Source organism: Alligator sinensis, unplaced genomic scaffold (assembly GCF_000455745.1).
Source record: "Alligator sinensis unplaced genomic scaffold, ASM45574v1 scaffold400_1, whole genome shotgun sequence".
Taxonomy (NCBI): Eukaryota; Metazoa; Chordata; order Crocodylia; family Alligatoridae; genus Alligator; species Alligator sinensis.
Genome location: NW_005841897.1, coordinates 406,642 through 428,606, shown reverse-complemented (window position 1 = coordinate 428,606; position 21,965 = coordinate 406,642). Strand labels below are relative to the sequence as shown.

The 21,965-nt window shown below is 49.6% G+C and overlaps 1 protein-coding gene across 1 annotated transcript in view; it reads right to left on the bottom strand.

Annotated features, from left to right (window-relative positions):
• Positions 1-6: 6 nt before the first annotated feature.
• The window catches only part of CDR2L (cerebellar degeneration related protein 2 like), a 24,707-nt gene continuing 2,748 nt past the window's right edge, over positions 7-21,965 (bottom strand). Inside the window, exons 2-5 of the mRNA XM_006018250.3 lie at positions 8,286-8,398; positions 5,597-5,745; positions 4,513-4,677; positions 7-2,201 (exon numbers count right to left, since the gene is read on the bottom strand). Coding sequence (XP_006018312.1) covers positions 1,316-2,201; positions 4,513-4,677; positions 5,597-5,745; positions 8,286-8,398 — 1,313 coding nt within the window. The 3' untranslated portion in view covers positions 7-1,315. The remainder of the gene's footprint in view (positions 2,202-4,512; positions 4,678-5,596; positions 5,746-8,285; positions 8,399-21,965) is intronic.

The window sequence follows — 21,965 nt, the reverse complement described above, 5'->3', positions numbered from 1 at the left end:
TCCTGAGACTGGTGAAGCTTTTTGCGTGTGTGTGTGTCTATGTGCATGTCTCTGGGAGTGTACACGGAGTGAAGAGATTCTGACACTGGACAGTTAAATGGAACATAGAAAATGCCACGGAAGGCGACAGCCTTTGGAGAAGGCAGCTCAGTCATATTTCCACAGAAAACACCGTGTCTGTTGGCTTAACCAGGAGCAGACAGAGAGAAGACGTGGGACAGTGTGATCAATGCTATTAGCAGTAGTCACTGCTCTTAACCCTTTATGGTGTTTTTTGTTATCCTTTTATCTACAGGTGAATCACTGCTAATCAGTTTTTGCAAACCCATGCAAGTTATATCATTAGGAGCTTGCTAGGAGAGGTGGCAAGACCTCTTGAATAGCATGGTGTAGAAGCCCCATGCTCCTCATCTAGAGAAGATGAGGGTAAGTCTCAGACCCAGCAATAGCACTTCCTGCTTGGCTTTGGGGAAAGCCCTGGTCATCCCTTTCAACCAGGCGGTGATTTACCTGGAATGAAATGTTGATACGAGTGTAAAGGAAGGCAATTCTATATGCTTATGGTGTCTTAAGATTATGGACTGATTTATCAGGTGAAAGCTGATGAAGATGGAACAATCAGTTCTATATTTCAAGTTTTTCCAGTTGCAATGAGCTTGCATTGTAAAGAGCTGAAAAACCTGACTGATAAGAGAATGGCTTAAATAGCAAGAAAATACTGCCCTTCAAGGAATGGAAAGGTCAGGTTAAAGTCTCAAGTACAGCTGTGGGTGCTTTGCAGCAGATCTCGGTGACGGAGATGGGCTGGATTTTCCAAAGCACTCCCTGGAAGTTGTTGATGGCTTTTTTTGTATCATTGTACCCAGCCCATTCCAGGACAGTGTCGGTCATCCAAGCTTCTGTCTGTAGCTAATCAAACACAGTGACTGGTGACTACTGGGGAAGCTGAAAGGGTGGGAAGCTGGTTGGTTTTCCCTCGTTTATGATTTCTGGCTGCTTGCAGCAACACATGCAGAAATTCATGGTAAACTTTTTGAAATCACCTCTAACTACAATATACAGCTTTTCCAGCCAGTTTGGAAACCCTGGCAGGTGGATCCACTTGGGGCACGAACTTAAAAAAGCAAGTCTCCATGGCACTTTCCTCACTCCTGAACCAAAGAGGCTCCTTTCCAGTACAAGAGGACCATGTAAGTGGCCGGCCTCCAGACTTCAAGGCAGGGGGAGAGGCCACACTATGTTTTGTGTGGTGGAAGATAAGGGCTGGCTGTTGAAGTTACATGTGGAAACAGAGGGAATGCAGCGGAGGCAGGACTCATTTGCTGTTCTTGTTTTTCACCTTGGTGGCATTGATGTCTGCTTTTGTCTTCTGGATGCGTGAAAAGATCTCCTTGAAAAGGGCCTTGTACTCTGGCTGGCTCTGTTCCAGCCGCTTGTCCACGGCCTCCACGTGTTTGCTGAGGGTCTTCTCCATCGTTTTGCGCTCTTCCAGCTCATGCCCCTCTCCCCGGAAGTCCCTGAAGGAGCTGTCGCGAGAGATGGGCCGGGATGTCTGGACTCCGGTGTGACGCACGCTGTCCTTGTGCTGTCGGCATTTGCTGAGGAGCTCTTCGTACTTCTCCAGCAGAGCGTGGTATTGCTCGTCCACTTCTCTCAGGATCGACATGCCCCGCTTGCGCACGTTGTTGGCGTGAAGAGTGTAGTTGCCTTCATGCCGGCTCACGGCGTCCTTGGCCACGATGGCATTGAGGGCGGTGTCGCTGCAGCTTTTCCGGACGGGGTGATTTGGAGAAGGTGTCATGGAGGGCCCGTGATTTTTAGCCCCTTCTTCCTCTGAGAGATCAATGTAGTCTGCTTCTGGGGCATTGTTCAACGGTTCCAGAAGGGCCTCGGACAGGTTGTCCTCTCTGCTGAGAAGATACTTCTTGACTTGTTTCATCTGCTGCAGCTCCAGGAGCTCGGCCTCCAGCTCCTTGATGCGCAGTTTGCAGCTCTCCATCTCGCACACCCTCTGCTCAAGGTCCGAGTACTCCTGGATGACGGATGTGTACTCCCGCTCCACCCTCTCCTTCCGCTGCTTCTCCTGGTTGACCTGGGACCGTAGGGAGTTCACCATTGCCTGGAGGCGCTCGTTCTCCCGCTCTAGCGGCTTCTGGTTGAACTCCATTGAAGAGCTGTGGATCTGGAAAGCATCCTCATACCTGTGGGGGAAGGAGACTGCAGTGAGTTGTTGACAAAATCACAGTCCCTTACAGATACCAGCCCCAAATTCTGTTTTAGGGAATCACTGGTGTGACCCAGAAGTCAGAGAGGAATGATACCTGTCTATACTAAGGTTAAGGGAGCCGGACTCAGCTTGTTTATGCTCTGTTATTATTTCTATTCCTGTCGCAATCAAGATAGAGTAGGTACCACACAGCCATATAAAGGGCGAGTCCTTGTGTTGATTAGCTCGCCATTTAATTAGACAAGGGAGAGAAAGGGGTGAGAGGGGAAATGAAGTGCAGAGAAGGGAAGTTGCTTGTCCAAGGTCACAGAGCTGGTTTATAGCAGAGTTGGGAACAGAGCCCAGGACTCCTGTCTCAGTCCAGCGCCCTCCACATGCTGTCTTCTGCTTTTCCCCCATAGGGAGACCTGTATTGTGGATCCGACAGCCGGCAGCATCTCCCTTTATTGCCGGACTGACTTGCAGAGACTGTAGGTTTTTATCCAGTCTGCCTGTGTGAGGCAGATGAAGTGCTACCTGATGGAGATACCTGGAGATGGGACTTTCCTCTTGATACAAAGACTATGAATAGCTGAGGCACTGACAGTGCTAGCTTCTTCCCATTTTGCCTTGCCACTCTCTGCTGAAGAAACCAGCAGGAGAGATGAAAGGATTGTCCAGCCTCCCAGAGCCACTTGCATTAGCAGAGAGACTGCTGAGGATTACTAAATGTAGCTGCCCGGTCCATGATGTGGATACCTGGGGACTGGCCAGAGAAGGGTCACTCCATTTTAAATGAAATTCATTTGGAAAGTGATGTAAACCCTTGCACCAGTTTAGCGACATCAGTTTCCATTGACTCCTTTAGTTAGCCTTGACTAAGTTACACTGGTTTAAGGACATCAAACTCGTTTCCCACGTGCCCCCCCTCACAGCTCTTAAATAGTAACAACTTCCAGACATGATCCATGTGAGTTCAAAAATGCAGGGTTTGACCATTTTTCCATCCTGGGACCTCTAGGAATTTATTACATTAGCTTTATGATCTTGAAGAATGAAGGGGACAGAAGTGAGCTGCCAGCCACATTGCTTCTGGGATACTTGCCTGCCTCCCTTTCCCCCGCAGCAACTAAACCCCATCAGTATAATTTACAGGGAATGATTTTTCCAGTTGAAAGGAAGGAAAAGCAGTGGTGGCACCTAAGCTAGCAGGGGGTAGGAGAAGCTGATATTAATGGGCACAAGTGCTGTGCTCTAGGCACCTACTGACCATCTGCCTTTCCCCCCTGTGCCAAAGGCTGACACCATGAGCTGCTTCCCAGACGCCCTGTGCTTTGGCATTTGGCTTTTCTCGCAAGGGGAGAACGTAGGTAGGAGAACCTGCCCTGGGGAATTGTGCTGCCCAGAAAAAAACAAAGTAGGATTGTGATCTCTCTGTTGTGGCTTCTGGACTTCAAAATACCCAGATGTTTGACTGGTGCCGTTCTCTGAAGTGCTAATGAAAAAGCAGGAGGTGGTTTTAAGACAAAGACGGATGGAAAAATGGAAACCAAATGAAATGCACTGCTTCCTCTCTGCCAGGAAATCTGTTCCTCTTCTCTTCAATAAGCAGCCCACCGCGCAGTATCTAGCTGGAACCGTTTGCAAGGGATGAAAGCCCCCCCGCTTCCCCCTGAGGGCTTGGTTGGCGGTGGGAGGTACTGAACAGATTTCCTCCTCCCTGTAAGTCGGAGTCACCTTCAAAACCCAGCTGCAAAATTGAAAAGCCCAACCATGCAGTCCCAAGGCATTGTGGGAAACGTTCCACTGAGGCATTGTGGGATAAAAACCACATCGAGTACATTTAGCCGGGGGGTTGATTACGCCCTAGTAACATCCCCTCCGTTGCTTCAGTAGCAATGATGGTTGTTTGCATCTCCTGCCAGTGGATGCTTCCCTATAGGACAGCGGGCTTATTGATCACGTAGCTATTTAGAGAAGATGCTATTGCAGACAGAGCAAGAAATGTCCTCAGGAGGTCAATGAATTAATCCTGCGGTTGGATTTTTAAGGAGGGCTGAATGAACAACAGCCACATATGTGTTGGCACAGCTCTTAACTCCAGGGGCCCTTGGCCCTTGACTGGGGCTTCAAGGGGCTAGAGCAAAACTAGGCTTGAGTAGGCAGACAAGAACCCCTTCCCCATTATCTCCTGCCACATCTCTAGATCCATCAGCAGAAACACTAATTTTAATGGGGAAACTCTCCCCAAGGACAGTGCAGAGCATCTCAGGCAAAGCAGCATCTGCTGATCCTCAGCACAGTACCTGGGGCTTGAGCACAGCTCCTTGAGGCAGGGGAAGGTATGGATGGTTCGACGTCGCTCCCTCTTCTCCCGCCGTATGCGGAGTTGCTCCAAACTCCGCATCTCCTCCACTTGCTTTTGCAGCTCCTCCACCTGGTTTTGTAGCCCCTCGATGGTTTCTGTTAGGCTGCAGGACGGGCCAGGCCAGAGAGAGAATAAAAACAAGAGAGATGAGGCATCGAAGGAACTGGGTATCTTTTTGGCAAAGGACTTTTGGAAGGAAAATCCTCCCTTTATGGGGAAAGCGGGGAGGGAAGCACCCATCTGAGAGCAATCCTGCATTCCTCTCACCACCTGGATTCGTTATCCGTGGGGATTTTGGATGTGTTGGGAATACAGCTTTGGGCTTTGAACAGCACCCATGCATTTTCTTTCCTGAATTTAGACATGGTGTGTGGGCATGTGATGGGAGCAGGTGGATGAGGAGGTGGCAGTCGAGTGCTCTTGCATCAGTTGGTTAGAATAGTAACCTCCTGGGAAGAGGCTAAAATATCTCTGCATTTAAAGAGAAGTAGGGAGGGTGACAGCCAGCTTCTTCCTCCTCCTGTATCTTTTGGAGAAATAAAAATTTAGAAACCAGCTAGAGATTATTTTTCACTCTGGTTACAAGTGGGGTTTGTCAAATAGTGTTTGCAGCCTGTGCAGCTCTTAGTTCTGTCTCATCTTTTTAAACAGGGGTGTTGCAGGGACAGAGTAACTATCTGTTGTTGATAGGGATTGATACGGTTCAGGGGTTCCTTTTAGGTGGGAAAGTGTTACGGATAAACTGGCATCAACTGCTAGGGAATAGCCTAGTCTGCATTGCTCTCTGTGTGTGATCTGCATCCTAGTCGGCTGTCCGTCATTGATTCCCCCAGAGACTCTTAACGTGATTGTGGTCCTGCAGTTCAGGGAACATGGTTCTCCAAATAGACTCTCTTGTTGTCAGACAGGACTGGCGCTTGCCTTGCCAGCTGTAGGTAAAACATTTTGCTGCATCCTGGCTCCAGGATTACTGTGCTGATTGCTAACCTGAGGAAAGGAGCAAACATTATGGTGAGCCTTACCACTGTATCTTCTGCTGGGATGTCTTGCTCTCCAGCACAAGCTTCTGGTTGGCCAGCTCCAGGTCCCGCGCCGTCAGGTCCAGCTGCTCGTAGACCTTAGCGTGCTGTTCGTTCATTTGGCGCAACATCTCCAGCTGCTTTGTCAGGTACTGAAAGAAAAAAATCAGGAGTCCATGAAATGGGAGGAGACCTTTGGGGTTCTCCTTGTTCACACAAACCCACCCCTGAATCTCCTCCCCTTCCACTTGGTCTTGAAAGGCACCAGGGACCAAGCTCTCTCAAGTTGGAGCTGAGGGTATTCAGTCTCTCCCAGGAAGCACTTAGCATTATGAAGGGCTGGTTCCCATTTGAAGAACCACGTTCTCTACTTTCTTTCCTCACTGCTGCACCCTGTCCTGCAAGCGTCTGCAGCTGGCTGAAGAGCTGTGGTTCGCTGCCAGTCCTTTACACTGGGGCTCTGACTCAAGTGCCCCCTCTCTCAGCCCTGAATCTCAAGGATGAGGGTAGTGAGGGACCACAGAGTCCATGCATTTATTCTTTTCACATGATCATGTCATGCAACATCTCACGTGTGTGTTCTCTCCCCCGTCTCTATCCTGGGTCTGCCTTGTTTATTTAGAGGGTAGCTCTTCGGGGATAAGAGCTGTCTCTTGTACTAGGTTTCCACATGGGCCGTGAACAATGGAGCTCCAGTCTCGCTTGGCCTCTAGGCACAGCTGTAGTAAGCATGATTTAAAAATAACTGGAATTGAGGCAGGACAAGAGGCCTCGAAACAATTGTACCCTTTCTGTGAAGTTCTGCAGAGAAGCCAGCCTGAGTTCTGGGGCAGGGACAAAGGGCTTGGGCATAGGAACAAATTACCCTGGTGTTGAAGGGTCGAGGCTTTACCAAAAGCCGGCTACTCCGGAGTAACTGTTCATATGCATGCCCTGTCCCTGGATACTGCTCACGGGGTAGGAGTGTACATCCAGGCACTTACCCCAGAGTGGGTGTCACGTAGTCAGGTTCTGCCTCTTACTACGCAACGGGCTCATCTACACAAGACACCCGCTGCGCAGTTGTTACTGCGCCGTCATTTAATACTTGCATAACCAAGTACTAAATAAGTGTGCAGTAACCAGTGTTACTGTGCAGTAGCATCTTGGCATGGTTGCCTGGTGCCACTTGCTGTGCAGTGGCATCACATCACGGTTCATGCCCTGCGATGCTACAGTGCAGTAGTAACGAGCTACTGCGCAGTAAGCGTCTTGTGTAGACACACCCAGTAAGTTGTTTGCATGTCCATTAGGGCTGTGCAATGCTTCGGGTGGTGATTCAGTTCGGAGGAGATATGGCCCGATTTGGTGGCCGAATCTCTGAATCTGAATCAAATCGGGACCAATTTAAGATCCAAATCGATTCAAAGCTCTCCGAATCTTCTGCAAAGATTCAGAGAGCTTTGATGATTCGGGCAGTCCCCAGTGGCTGCAGCAGGGAACTGCAGCCACTCTGAGCTGGTAAGTACTAGGGGCAGGGGAGGGGACCCATGGGGGGACCCCTGCCAGCCCCCTGACCTTCTCCGCTCCCCCAGTCCCCTTCACCTCCGCCTGCTGCCCCAGCCCCCACATGGCTGCCCCCATCTGCCCCAGCTTGATACGTTAAAAAAAAGCCCTGGAGCTCACTGGGTGCTGCTGAGCGGGGGTGGGGAGGGCGATCCCCGCTGCCCCCACTACCCCACGCTGCATGGGGGGCTCTGCATGAGCCCCTCGACCCCACCCTGCTCCCCCGGCCCCTGCTATGTGTGTCCCACTTGAGCCAGCTCCGGCCCTTTAAGGAAAAAAACTCCCCACTCCTGCAGTGGCCTTGGTGCTTCGGGGGCTCGTACAGAGCCCCCCACATGGTGCGGGGCAGTGGGGGCAGCAGGGATTGCCCCCCGCCAGCAGAAGTGGTGAGTGCTTGGGGGGTTTTTGGGTTTTTTTTTCTTAAAGGGCTGGAGCTGGCCCAGGCGGGGTACCCGTGGAAGGGCTGGGGGAGCGAGGGGGAAAGTTGGGGGGCTCGTGCAGAGCCCCCCCATGCAGCATAGGGCAGTGGGGGGCAACAGGGATCACCCTCCACCTGGCAGTGTCCGCTGAACCAGGGCTTTTTTTTTTAACAAGAGCCGGGAGCTGGGGATTGCCAGGGTGGGTGATGGGCCTGGCCTGGCTGATTTAGAGAGTTGGCCGAATCGAATCAGGACAGTGATTTGAATCACCTAATCAAATCACTGTCCCCCCCGAATCAGCCGAATCTGAAGCAAATACTACCTGCTTCGCACAGGCCTAATGTCCATACCCTGATGTAACTAAGACTCATCTTCCTAAAGCTGCTCTCTGGGGGAAGAGGGGATAAAAAACATGACTTTGGGGAGAGGGGACCCTCTTTAGGGCTGGTCTCACTCGGCCTCGGGTACTAAGTGTCTCTAACTCCTGTCCCCCAACACATCCCTGCAATCTCGTATCCACCCAGTAGCCCACACTGGCTGCAGCGAGGCAGCTGCAAGGCTTCCTACATTCATCACAGATGGTCACGGTGTCAACGGAGAGGCCTGCTGGATGTTTGCCGGTAGTAGGGCCCCTTATGGTTGTGGACTCTTGAATTTGGAATTAGTTTTGGCTAATCTGGTCTCGGATATAAATTAAATAAAAAACAAAACAACCCCCCCCAAAAAACCTCTATCTCTTGCACTTGCTCCTCATTGGTCGTGTACATCTGCTGCAGCGAATCTTCCAGCTCTTTGTTGCGTTCCAGCAGCGTCTTCCCCAGTTCGGCCGCCAAGTGCAGGTCTGGAAAATAAAAAGAACAAACTGGTGGGACCAAGGTTTCCTGCAATGGTAGGATGGAAATCCCCTTTCTGAGGTAGACTGGAGCTCAGTGCAGTGACTGGATTGCTCAGGTAGGACCTTGAGAACCAGTCAACTGCCTCCTCCTCTTGGGCATTAAGGCACTGCCTGCACCAGTTGTGGCTGGGCTGGGTCCCTCCTGATACCGTGTTTCTGCTCCTACCGTTGCTGTACAGTATCGTGGGCTGGTTGCTGGCTGTCTTCCACCCTAGCTGCCTGCATTTCCAGGGGATTTATAAACATAGGGACCAACCTTGGAGTTCTCACTCCCAGGGCTCGATCCTCTACTGTGTCCAGCTGCAAAGGAACCAGTTCAGTCCCTGATGGATTTAGGGAAACCTCAGGGCTGCTCTAAATTACACCCTACATAGAAGAGACCCCAAGGTATTATCAGCTTGTTTGGGAATATTGGGGGTTGCTGCACTTTGACTTTGTCCCCTCACACTGCTGATGTTGAGAGGGTTTCGTACCTCCAGCTACAGTGGGCATGTGTCCATACACCCCAGGGAATCCCTGGTTGACTATTTGAGCCAATTACGTGGCCATTTTGTGCTGTCACTAGGCTGCCGTGGGGTTCAGGAGGGCACCCATAAAGCCTGATCCAACAAGCTGCTGAGGGTCTTTAACCTCCGTTGTTTAAGGTCAATGGCATTTGAGGGGGCACATGACTTTTTAGGGTTGGATCCCTACTTTGTAACGCATCCTAGGACCTCGGAGATACTTGGGAAATGATGCATCTGATTAAGACAGTGACTAAACCTTTCCCGGCTCCCATCCATCATCCACTAGTAGATTGGCATGAGTAATACAGCTTCCCGTGGCCTGGGGGAAATGGAACAGGTTCTCAGGATGCCTTTGCACAGCTGCTGGTGAGTCTGTGCGGAGGTGGCAGCAGTATGCTGTGCCTGCCTGCAGGACACATTGGCATCAGGCCACTTCACCGGTTCTCAAGTTTATTGTCCTCCAGGCATGAGAATCAGTCGGTGGCCTGGCTCCCAAGCCTGCCTGCCCTGTCAGTCAAACGTCTCTATGTCACAGGGAGGGACACTGAGGGGGCAGCGCTGGCATTGAGGGTGCTAGTTGAATCTCCATCTCTACTTGCTATGGCTGCACTTTACTCCCTCTGGGCACTGACTGCTTGGGCTCTATTGCCACGGCAGAAGGAAGAAGGCCAACATCCCCATCAGCTTGCTCCTCACTCCTAGACCTCAGCCTCCAGGACGGAATTAGCAAATTCATGTTATTCCAAGTGTCTGCCCTGTGATTATCCCCTTGCTGAACATGGGCAACAGGTCCTGGGTTGGTGGGGATTGCGTCTAACATGGCACAACTGGGGCCATGTGTTAACTACCAGCTGTCTGTCTAGGCCCCAGAGGAAGCCGAATAAGTCTACAGCACCTCGGTCACTCATTCCCTCACTATCTTCCCATCCACCCAACGGTAACTAATAGTGGATACCTTGTAATTCAGGTGCAACACCACTTTATTGCCATTGCCGTTGCCTCTGAAAGCCCTTGGGATGCGGTGGAAATGGACAGATTGCTAGGGAAGGACTGAGAGGGTGCAGGTTGCTTTGTGTTCAGTAACTATTCAGCCAACTGAGTTATCAGGCTTAATTGCCCCCCCCTGCTAAAATGCCAAGTCTGGGGCTGCCCCAAGTTTGATAGACACCTGGAGGTGACACCATCTGTTCTATGCCCTGATCCTTATAATAACACTGCTGAGTCTCACAGAGGTACTGCAGCCTCCTGGTAACTGGGGCTTTTCCTAAACCCCCTTCTCCTGGAGTCATGTGATTGTGTGAGAATCTTGGCTTATCTTTTCTTTTTTTTTTAATTGAGTTTCTAGTGCTCATGGTTTCAGTGAAAAGCCTGAAAATGTGACCCTGTCACCTCTAGCATCAAAAGAGAGAGATAAAAAATGTCACTATGTACTTATTTTTTTTTAAATAACTTATGCTTTGTTTTTAAAAAAGGGTTGAGGTTGCTAATGCCATTTTGAATATGGGAGGCCAGGTCTGATATCCTAACCATTTTCCCCAGTACATTTTAACACCTACGTAGATGTCTCTGCCCATTAACAAGCATCAGATGCATTTCACGGTGGCCATACAGGGAGTCTAAAACATCTGCAACTTTTTCCAGAGGTTAATCTGACCCAGCAGTAGTATTTGGTTGATTAGAGGGGAGTGGGAGTGAGGACGTCCGCATTGTATTCTGAGCTCCGATGCAAACCTGGATTTGGGGAAAATAACTTCTCAGTGCTTCAGATTCCCCACTGGTAAAATGGGATACCTCATTTGTCAGGTGTGCAGGTGATGGGGGGGCAGGTTAACTAATTAAGGCTCTGCTATGTACAAAGTATGTATTTGCTTATATTGCCTGTAGACATAATGGAGTCTTCTTAGGCTGCGTGGGTGTGCGTGTAGTAATGCGCCTCTGGTGCCTGTGCAGGGAGATGGCTCATTCTCGGCATCTAGTCCTAAACTCCTGGTTGGCAGTGGCATCCTTGAATCTCTTCCCTGATCCTTGGGACTCTGCTCTCCAGCTGTGGGCTATACTGCAACTGCTATTTGGAGATCCAGCCTTTTAATAACAGTCACAATGTCAGTCCAGAGTTACCGGGTCTGAGAGCTGCAATCACAGTAAGGACTATAATCAAAATATTGGTAGACCTCGTTCACCTTCCGCTAGGCACAGACAGGTCTCCAATTTCCAAAGTGCCCTCTGGGGATTGAATGCCTGACAAAGGGGAAGGCAGAGGGGGGTGGAGGAGGCATTATGTTAGACTCTGCAGAGGGTGGAGGGAACATTTTTCCTTCCTTAGCTGCTTGGGTCCTGGTTATCTGCACAAATGCTATCTCCCTCCCCCAGCCCTTCTAGAGCACATATTTTTGCTGATGGTAAATGTGCTGCAAAAGCACATCCTGTCCTGCCTGATTTGCTCAGCAAGGAAGGCGCGAGCTCAGAGGAACCTAGAAAGAGAAGTCCCTGGCACGCTTCAGGTAACGAAGCAAGAATCTCCTTGTCCCAGCAGATTACAGCAGCGCAGTCCCCACCATATGGCATTCAATTTAATCTGCTAGGGTTGAGTTAAGTGGATTAGGCAGCAAAGGATCCGGCATCCCAATTTAAAGGACCCTGTCAACAATAATTTAACTAGAAAAACAGGCAGCGTTTGGGTAGGGGTGTGAAGAGATGAGGGTGGAAGGTAGAAACAGCTCAGAAGAGGGTCTTTTTTTCCTTTGAGAGAGGATGGAAGAGAGCCAATTCAGGGAGCGAAAAGGAGCACTCCACCACCGTGGTTCCCGATCTGTAGGATGTGTACCACCAGTGGTATGCATTAACAGATTTATTATAAGTACTTTATATGACAAAAATTTGCTGGTGATACTTAAGGTTGAACTGAAAAATTTGCTGGTGGTACTTAAGGTGGCATTTTAAATTGGTGGGCATGATCACCCAGAAGAAGCAGTTAGTTTGGAGTCATCATCCCCCCGCCCCAACTTTATATAATTGATTTAGCCAGGCTGCGAAATCCAGCCCTTGCACAGCAAATGCGTGATTTTCAGAGGTGCTGCACATCTGTGATCCCATAGGAAGCCAGTGGAAGCTGGGAGGGCCCAGCCCATAGACAGCAACAGCCAAGCTCTGAGCTGCTGGTTGTAGAGGGCCAGATTTGCTCCTCTTGGAACCCCAGCACAAACTTGACGTATTTTCAACAGAGAGTAAGGGATTGGATTCACAGCCAATGTCAACTTGATGCCGCTGCTTTGATTTGAATGCTGCTTATTGGCTCCAGTTGGAGCTAAGGTGTTGCCAGGAAGCCCTGAATGACTGGGGGCTGGGTTAAATAAGTGTGTGCCTCCCCCTTCAGACTGACTCCATGGTCCTCAAACTATCTCTCCCTCATTAGAAGAGAGAGATGGGTTTGGCAGGGTCTTGTCTGTGGTTCTTTTCCCCACTGTCAGAGCTAGCCCAAGCTTGGTGGCTTTCCAAGCCTGTGGTATACCTGCTTGAGAGGGTCTCTAGAGAAAGTTAAGGATTTGCTGCCTGGCTGATGAATGGGTAGGTGGCTGGCTGCCCAGCTGAGTTCCTGTAGAACTGATTACTTTAAAACTGCCGATGTTTAATTTGATTGTATTTACTGTATGATTAATTACATTAGAGTGCCTCCAGCCTTGGGTAGGAGCATCTATTATTGGAAACCTAGCTAAATAGTGACCTCTCTTCATGCTGGCTGGGCATCCTACTCAGTGATTTTTTAGTAGGGGGGCTTATGTGTTCTAGGCCTCTTACCATGAGAGTCATTATTGACTCCAAGATGAACATGGCTCGGCAGTGTGGGGAGGCGACTAGGAAGGCCAACTGTACCTTGTCGTGCATCCACAGATGCATTTCAAGCAGGACCAAGGAGGTGATCCTCCCCCTCTATGTGGCACTGGTCAGGCTGCAGCTGGAGTACTGTGTCCAGTTCTGGGAGCCGCACTTCAGGAGGGATGTGGACAGCATCAAGAGGGTCCAGAGGAGGGCCACTCGCATGATCAAGGGACAGCAGGGCAGGTCCTATGAGGAAAGGTTACGGGACCTGAACCTGTTCAGCCTCCAGAAGAGAAGGCTGCGGGGGATCTTGTGGCCTGCTATAAACTAGTCAGGGGGGATCAACAGGCACTGGGGGAGTCCCTGTTCCCCCGAGCGCCGCCAGGAGTGACCAGGAATAACGGTCACAAGCTGGCGGAGGGAAGGTTCAAGTTGGACATCAGGAGGTGCTACTTCACGGTCAGGGCGGCCAGGGTCTGGAACCAGCTTCCAAGTGAGGTGGTGCAGGCTCCCACCCTGGGGGTTTTTAAGAGGAGGTTAGATGACCATCTTGCGGGGGTCGTTTGCCCCCAGTACTCTTTCCTGCCATGGCAGGGGGTCGGACTAGATGATCTGCCTAGGTCCCTTCCGACCCTAGAAACTATGAAACTATGAAACTAGATCAGCTCCATCCCGGCTCTGCATGCTGCTGGGGTTGCTGTCCCATGACGGGCAATGCAGCGAGGGTGCGCAGTGAGAGCGGATGGAGTCTGAGAAACCTCCAGAGTGGAACTTGCCAAGGTGCCGGGAGAATAAACTGACAGCACCTGGCAGAGCGCTAAAGTGTCTGCAGGGCAGGGGAGGGAGTAATGCAGCTCCTGTGTGGTTTCCAGATCAGCTGATAAGGCTTCCTGCGCAGTGACACTCTTTAGGGACAACTGCCCTCTGCATAAATTGCCGAAGGCTCTGAGCTTTCTGGTATGAACCTGGAATAACTCCTGGAGTCAGTGGGATGACATTAGATTGAAAGGCAATTCGGGTGCATCCTGTGTGGGGAGCTGTTCTTCAAATGTGTCCTATTTGGTGCAGTCTGGCATGCTGCAGAGACACTAACTGCTCTGCAGAAATTTTTACGAGGCTAAGATAAAGGTCCCCTCGGGTAAGGATGAGGGAGCAGAAGCCAGACGGGGGGTCAGTCTTTTCAATTTCCCATTTGGTTCCAGCCAGGACTGTGACTAATGCACTTGGCTGCTGTATGAGCCTGGCTTTTTGAGTCTCTCTGGCCTTGTTCTCTTTTCCTTTTGCCCTTCCTTGACCTTGTTTGTCCTTTCCTCCTTTTGCATAATGTTTTAGGTGGTCTCAGCTATTCCAGCTTCTGTGGTAGAGCCCCTGCGGGTGGCACTGAGTGGGAGGCTGCAGCGGCATAAACTGGTTGCCATCTTTGCTTTGTGAAATGTGGAGCTGGCACTAGAAAGGGGCACCTCTCCAGTGACTCTGGAACCACAAACTGCAACTAGGGAGACCCCAATGGGGAGAGAAGGAAGCAATGCTGCCCACCCCCTCACCCTGGATGAATTCATTTTCCACTGCACGGGGCAAGGCTGACTTAGGAGGGTACAGCTTGCACCTTGCTCTCCCAGCTTGAATCAATTTGCCCCCTTCCCTACCTCTTTCCCCCCCTTTCTTCTCAACTTTTCTGCTCATTTCCCCCATTCTCTCTTTCCCCCTTCTCTTTTTTCCTTTCCATCATTCTCTGTCCCTAAGCAAAGTCCCTTATGAACGGGCACAGGTGTAGTGTTCCCTGGCTGGAATCCCACTGGAATGCTAATGTCTCACAAACCAAGTGACTGTTACATTTCCCCTTTATAAGTGCACGTGCACATACACACGTGCACACACTGAGTCTGCTCCCTTAAAGATCAGTGTAGGCTCTGCTGTTGGGCCCATGGGCACGAGCTTGGCCTCTTTCTTTGTCATTCTCCATCTCTTATCTAAACTGCCCCATTGGTTATATTTAAATTCAATCCTAGCGGCATGGGGATTGGTTGCTTTGTCCCTGCCTGATTGTATCCAGCCATAAATGCTCCTAAACAAACAGCAGTGGCAGCTGCTGGGGAAATAAAGCAGAGGGGAAAAAAAAGAGATGCCAAAACTTTTCCTGCCTGCTCTCTTCCTCCAGGCAGTGATGGGGCAGAGGGTAATGAACTGATTGCCTTTGAGTGCCTTATGTAGGTAAACTCATTGCTTTCTAAACAGAGGAGCAGCTCTGATGCCAGCTGGGGATTGGACCCACTGATTCTAGTACAAACTGGTCTACTCCAGGTCCTGGGCCCATTACCGCGAGGATCAGCTCCAGTGAGGATTTGTGCACTATTGTTGCTGCCGCTCCACAGCAGACCGTAAGAGCGGACAGGGCTCCAGTGGCCTCCCCAACAGAACTTGCCAGTGCCTGGAGTGGACGAGCTGCATCTGTCAGCATCTGGCGAACCACTGGGCTGTGTGCGGAGGGGGAGAGGGGCCCTTGTAGGGGTGGCTCCCACAGCTGGATCAGCTGGTGATGGTTCTCCCAGTAAGCTGAGAGCTAGTACAGATGCCTAAGGGTTTTTTTTTCCTTAAGCTGGCATGAACCAGGAATAGTTACTTAAGTCAGTGCAGTTACCCTGGTCTTGTGAGGCAGTCTGAAGGGTGGAGGGGTATATCTTGTAGGCAAAAGTTAGCTTTTGGCCTGTTTCATAGGTGCTCTGCATCTCCTTTCCTCCCTTGCTGTTCTTGCTGCACTGACCAATGTCTTCTGAAGCTTCCCCGGCCATTGCTACTGTCCCTGCCTCTCCCTTAGCCAAGAAGAGTTGGCACCAGGTCTGCATCCCTCTTTCTGAGAGGGAAATGGATGCAGAGCCATCTGAGCTTGCTCTGTTGCCGAGCAACAATGGTCCCCAATTCACACCTGCCCAAGGATCATCTGTCAGATGTGGCCACCTCTCAGCACTGAAGCTTTGGGCTGCCCTGCATGTGCTACTTCTGCCACCCTGGTGAAGGATCCCAGGAAGAGCTGCTTTCATTTGATGCTGAACAAGAAACTCCCTCTAGAAATGTCACTTTTTTTTTTTTTCTTATTCTATAGATATTATGCTGCACTGTAGAGCCTCCTTCAGCATGCCTGGCTTCCTGTCTAGATTTAAAGAATAGGACGCCTCTTCTCAAATCTTGTCTGTCATGGGTTTCCTTTATTCTCTGTCCTTCCAGGCTTCCTTATTCAGTGTCTAGATACCCCATTAATCTGAGCCAGAATCGGTGATTGAATAGAGGAGGTGAGGGAGCACGTGTGGTAGCTTGGAAAGAATTGTGCCCCGTGTTAGCTGGGCCTGCTACCCTGAGCTCTGCACCATCCTTTTAGTGCAGGGGGGTGGGGCGTGGTACTGAACAGGTTGTAACAACCTTAAGCCTCTAGGTTGCCTGTTCAAACACATCCAGGCTTAGGAGTCTCTGGAAGGACTCATCAGCCAGAGGCTATTGAATGGCCTGTGGAATGAGTTGGTCTCACTCCCATTCCTGGGGGACAGGGCTCCACAAACAGAAAGGAAACCTGCTTGTCTTAATGCCACAAGGGCAGCAAGGGGTGAGGCATACGTATGAGCTTCACTGCAGACGTGCACTACAGGCTGCTGGTAGGTGAGCCAGCTGTAAATGGGCATCTGGGCATTCAGGTGGGGGAGTTCAAGGGAGCTGGATGTGATGGCCCCATTGCTCTCTTGTTTGCCATTGGCTACAGAAACTGGCAAGCTGTAACCACGCTAGGCTAGTGGGCCATCTAGGCTCTGGCCTAGACCTTTTTACTTTCCTCCCAACACCCGTGTCCTTATCTGATACCAGTGCCACTCTGGTGAATGGTCTGTTATGCCAGAGCCTTGCCAGCTTGGCTTCCTAGTGGAGAAGAGGTGATGGTGAAGCTGGGCATGTTCAAAGTGTCACCTGCTTTATTTCTGTACACGCTTCAGTCCTGGATTACAGGTGGACATAAACAGGGTCATCCCTTTCAGGCACTCCTTGGACCTGGCCTCCATTGCTACTAGAGACTTTCTGTGAAAAAGTAGAACGTTCCCCCCCCGCATCATCATAAGCAGGCCCTAAGTCTAAACCAGGGGCGGGCAATTATTTCAGGCAGAGGGCCACTCACTGAGTTTTGGCAAGCCATCAAGGGCCGCATAACAGGCAGCCAGGGTCAGATATATATTAGTTTTCTAAATTTTGGGGGGGCCCCATGGGCTGGATAGAATGACCTGGGGGGCTGCATCTGACCCACGGGCCGCATTTTGCCCAACCGTGGTCTAAACCCTCTTTGTGTGCAACTTTGCTCCAACTCCAAGAACCAGTCTCTCTGCAGACCTATCTCTTGCATAGCCCTATATTAACAAGGGTAGAGCATGTCTTCCCAAGATGGATCACTTTCTTGCATGCTAAGGAAAAAACTGTGTTTTATTGTGTCCTATGGTGATAGTTTCCGTTGTATCTCTGTAATTGGTAGGGTAGAAGGAATGGGCCTGGGGATGGACTGCTTTAGGAATGAGCAGGTTCAATCAAGGGTGAGGCACGTTAACAGGGGGAGCTTGTACTGCTTGGACCAGAACTTGTGCAGTGTCACCCACATTGATGGAAGAATACGGATTGACCCGAAGGAACGATCCAGAGGCACAGTTGGCAGTTGTGTGGCCAGGTGGTCACTAGTGGTGGCCAACTCTTAAATTGGTGCCTAGAGCTGGTACTCTCCCCCTCTTCCCACCTAGTTAGGGTACTGGAACGAACTAGCCCTTTGTACCAATCATCTCTAGGACTACTGATCCAATACTTTTCACAAAGCAGGCTTCATTGCAACTGCTGTGTTGTGTTGTGTTGTGTGTGTTTAACGTGATCAGAAATCTCAGAAGCTCATTCCTCCAGGGCCTTTCCAGTATGTCAGGCTGCAAAGGACAAAGTAAATATAGTGCCACATTCTGCAACTATGCTCAGCAGGTCCAATTAGAAACCTTGGTGGGGGGTTGCAAGGAGGCAGAACATTGCCGGTGCATGGTTTTTAAAGCCCCTGGGCTGCACAGGCTTTCTGAGCATGTCCAAGAGGCAGCACGACTCTATCACGGCAACGCATCCCTTGCAGCCACGCAGATGCATTAAGCCAGACCAGGCAGAGAGGTTTTAGACTTAGGGCTTTCACATGGGGTTGGGTGAGGGGGAGACTTACTTTTACCTTCTCCTAGAAAAATCTCCAGTAGCAGTGGAGGCCAGTGGCATCTAAAAGTACCCAAGCTCTGCACAGTAGCACTTGTTAAACAAGGCTATTTTTTATTTGGCCACAGCCTGACCCTGCAAGGGACTGAGTGCTCGGGATCAAACCCCACTATTAATGCAGGGACTTGTTCAATGATAGTTTTTTTCCAGGCTGTGCTGCCTTTTTTTCACGTAAAGCCTGATTGCCCTTCCTAGAATCTCATATTTTCTTTAGAGGGAACAGGATTGGACTCTTAGTTAGCTGGCGATGGGGACAAAAATGATGTCCTGTACAGAGGAAGAGTATGAAGAAGAAAAAAGTACGTCCCTGGGAGAACTGTGCATCAGTCTGAAGAGGCTATTTCTAAATAGGCAGCAGGTTGGTTTTAACTTCTGCCTTCCCCAGACCCAGCAGTGATTCGGGCTGCTATGGATGGAGCGTCCTTTATGACTGATGGTGGAAATTCTCTGCACACAGCCTGGCCAAGGCAAAATACCCCAGGTCAGCTGGGTGTTATAGGGCAGGACAGGCTGAGAACATATCTGGTGTTCCTTTCCTGTTTTTAACTTTCCAGCTGGTTTTCTAATGTCACTTCCTCTCACATCTGGAACTAGATGCCTGAACTTCAGCAGATGTGGGAAGGTGTTTCTATGAATGGGCTCAAGAAGAGATGCCCAAGCAGACTCTCGATGGGGTCTTTCTACTCCCTCTCTTTTTGCCTCTCCAGCTGATTTTTTTAATTTTTGGAGAGGGAGGATCTCTTCCCAGCTGAGATACTGCGATAAATATAAGATGTGGAAATGAGATTATCCAGGCATCCGGTTGCTCTGCACTGTGCTGGTTGTTTTAAGCATATGATTTCTAAAACAGCTTGGCAATTAGTCACCGAAAACTTTCCACTGCTTCCAGTATCACACTGATAGATAAATAAATAAAGGCCTCAGCCACTGCAGAGAGATTTGTGTGAACCCAAACCAAGTTAAACCACTGCAGCCAGTCTTGTTGCATCAGGCTGGGTGGAAGATAGGGACTACCTCTGCTCCACAAAGCAACAATTATTTCTTTCTTGGAGAAACTAGGCATGTCTACATGTGTGCTTTAATGCGCAGTAGTCTATTTTACTGTGCATTAAAGCATCATATCAAAAACCATGCTAATACACTAAGGCAGAGTAAAGATAGGTTACTGCCCATTAAGCATCACTAAAGAAGTGGGCACTTTGGCTACTGCACATTAGGGCAGCCTAATGCACATTTATTTGGTGCCTTACACTAGAGGTACCAAATTTAATGCATGGTAGCAAAAGCACATTAATGAACCTGCAGACGTGCCTGCAGATTGCTAGTTCCATCTTGATGAATCATCAAGCTTAGTTTATGCTATAACAGAAAACAGGAGGCTGAGTCTCGGACACATCAAGGGTCCTGGTTGTTGACTCTAGGCTTAGAAAATACTCTCTGTGCTCCTGGATTTGTGGCCATGTGTAGGACTTGGCTTTATCTTAGACTTGTAACTCATCTTCAGCCAGATCAGTCAATAGGAGATGTGTGCTTGTCATTTACCTTATTAGCCTGGAAGCAATGCAGCTACCTCTGGGGAGGATTAAGGCAAAGTATACAGGCTGGACACTGCCAAGCCTCACATTGTGCAGTGTAGTGATGCTGCTGGTGTGGAACAGCCTAGGGAGTTGGTCTGGCTGGTCGTGGGAGGATTGCTGCAACGTAGGGGAATGCACTAGTGGCACTGAGCTGAATCAAGGGCTTCTACACAACCCATTACTCTGCTGCCAGTATAAGGATGTGGTCAGGGGAAAGGGGAATATGCCTGGGGCTTCCTTGCCCCCTGCTCTTTTATATCCTATACTTAACCATGTTAGCAACTGGCATAATTTACAGCAGCCTTGAGGCTGTTGTAATTTGCATGAGGAGATCTCTTAATTGGCCCATGGATCAGGAGAGTACAACAGTCATTTGTGCAGCCCTACTCCTCTTGAGCTGCACTGCATACTTGTTGGCTGTAGACCTGACCTGTAGCATCTCCCTGGGGAAGGAGGAGCTGGCAGGGAATGATCCAGAAATCCACCCGGGCAATGGAGGGGCACAATGAGGAGTGTGTGTGTGTTGCGGGGGAAATATTTGCCCGGAGCGATTTAGATCCAGCTTCCATTAGTTTGCATTAACTCAGTTTGCATTCAAAACAAAGGCATTTGCATGCTTTTAATGAGCAGTAAAGGTGTCCCTGATTCTGGCTTCTAATTTTAACTCTCTCTTCTTCCCTTGAGTTCTCCCTGCACAGACATTCCACAGAGCATGATGTAACTTCAGCCACATCAGCACTTCCCAGCTGCGGAGGAAAGGCTCCTTGTCCCTTTTCTCTAGGACTTGGAGTATGTGAGATGCTTCTGTTTTTAGCATTTTCTAAAAGCTGCAAATCCAAACAGGCCTTTTGCCCAGCTTGGCAGGAGGGCAGGGGAGGAAATGATGCTGTGGCTAAAATGAAGCTATGCTGCGTGGATCTTTTGGTGGACGCTGCCTGTATTTGGAAAGTTTGGGATGGAAACTAGAAACCTACTGCTTATGAATCTGTTGCTTCTATTAAATAGTCCCCTTTAAAGGTGAAGGCACAAAGCACACAGAAAACATCTTGGCGAAGTCATCTGGTCCATCTTGCTTTTGGTGTTTGGACAGTCCAAGCTGTCAGGTTTTGCAGCTGGGATTTGCATCTACACTTCCATGAAACACTATGACCTTAATATAACACCCAGCCACGTTGCAGTGAAATCAGCTACTGAATCTGCTTTGGCTGCCTATGACCTAAAGCTCCTTAAAGACAAAGGCCAGATCCTCTTGTATGTTAGCTCCCCGGTAGCACCAGGTTGATGATGATCCATTACTCCTGGTGCTCCTGAATTGCAGTTTTTGGGGTTTGGCTTGCTGAAGTCATTCGTTTTTAAAAAAAAAATTTTTTTTTCAAGTAGTGTTCTTTTCAGTGCTGGAGATGGGTAGGCATGCGGGGAAAGCAGCAGGTGCTTGGAGGAACATGAGGTGTGATTTACTCTACACATGCTATGTTACCCAAGTGGTTAAGAAATGTAAGCATCACAGTTCTCTGTTAAGCCAGCTGGTGCTTAGCAAACAGTTTTGGATGCAAATGTGATAAATATTTGATGGTGCAGCACTGTCTCAAAGTTCCAGCGACCAACTGGCTCATCCAAATGTACTTGACTCACCCAGATTTGGTTTGCCCTCAACCATCACACTTCTTGCCCAATAAATGGTCTCATATTATGGGGTGGCCAACCTGTGGCCCAGGCAGCTGTGGCATGTGCCAGATCAGGGAGAGGGCAGGCACCACAGTGGCAAATAGGGCAGGGAGCAGAAAATAGAACAGCAGATCAGGTAGGGGAAGGGGATTGGAGTGGCTCTCGGGAGGACACAGTGCTTAATTTGTGGCATGCCTGCCAAAAAAACTTGCCCCCTACAGTCTTAGCATACGCCTTTGTCAATGCCTCCTTTCTAAATCTACTGCCAAATGTTGCCTGCCCATAACCCCTGGGCCATTGGTATTTGGATCCTCTTAGTAACGTATAATGCCTAGTTGTCTAGTGCTGTGCCTTGTTGCTTCCCTGCCCCCTCCGATCTCAAACCAAGAACTAAAGGCTCCATGATCACGTTGTCATTGAAGCTTTGGCCATCCGTCACTGGACTGTAACAGAAAGGCTCAGTGTGCATGTACAAAGTAGAGCAGTGTCCTCACTGAAGAGCTTTGTGCATCATGCAAATCAATCCCTGTTGTAATTACCCTGCCGTACCATTCCATTTCACTGATTTAATTAAAGGCTTCCCCTTCTTTCCTTCTGAGTTAGCTTAATGCCAAATGTTGATGTGTAGCTCCTACTTCCATGGGGGCTGCAGACCTCTCAACTGTCTTAGTTTGGCACCTGTATCTTCTC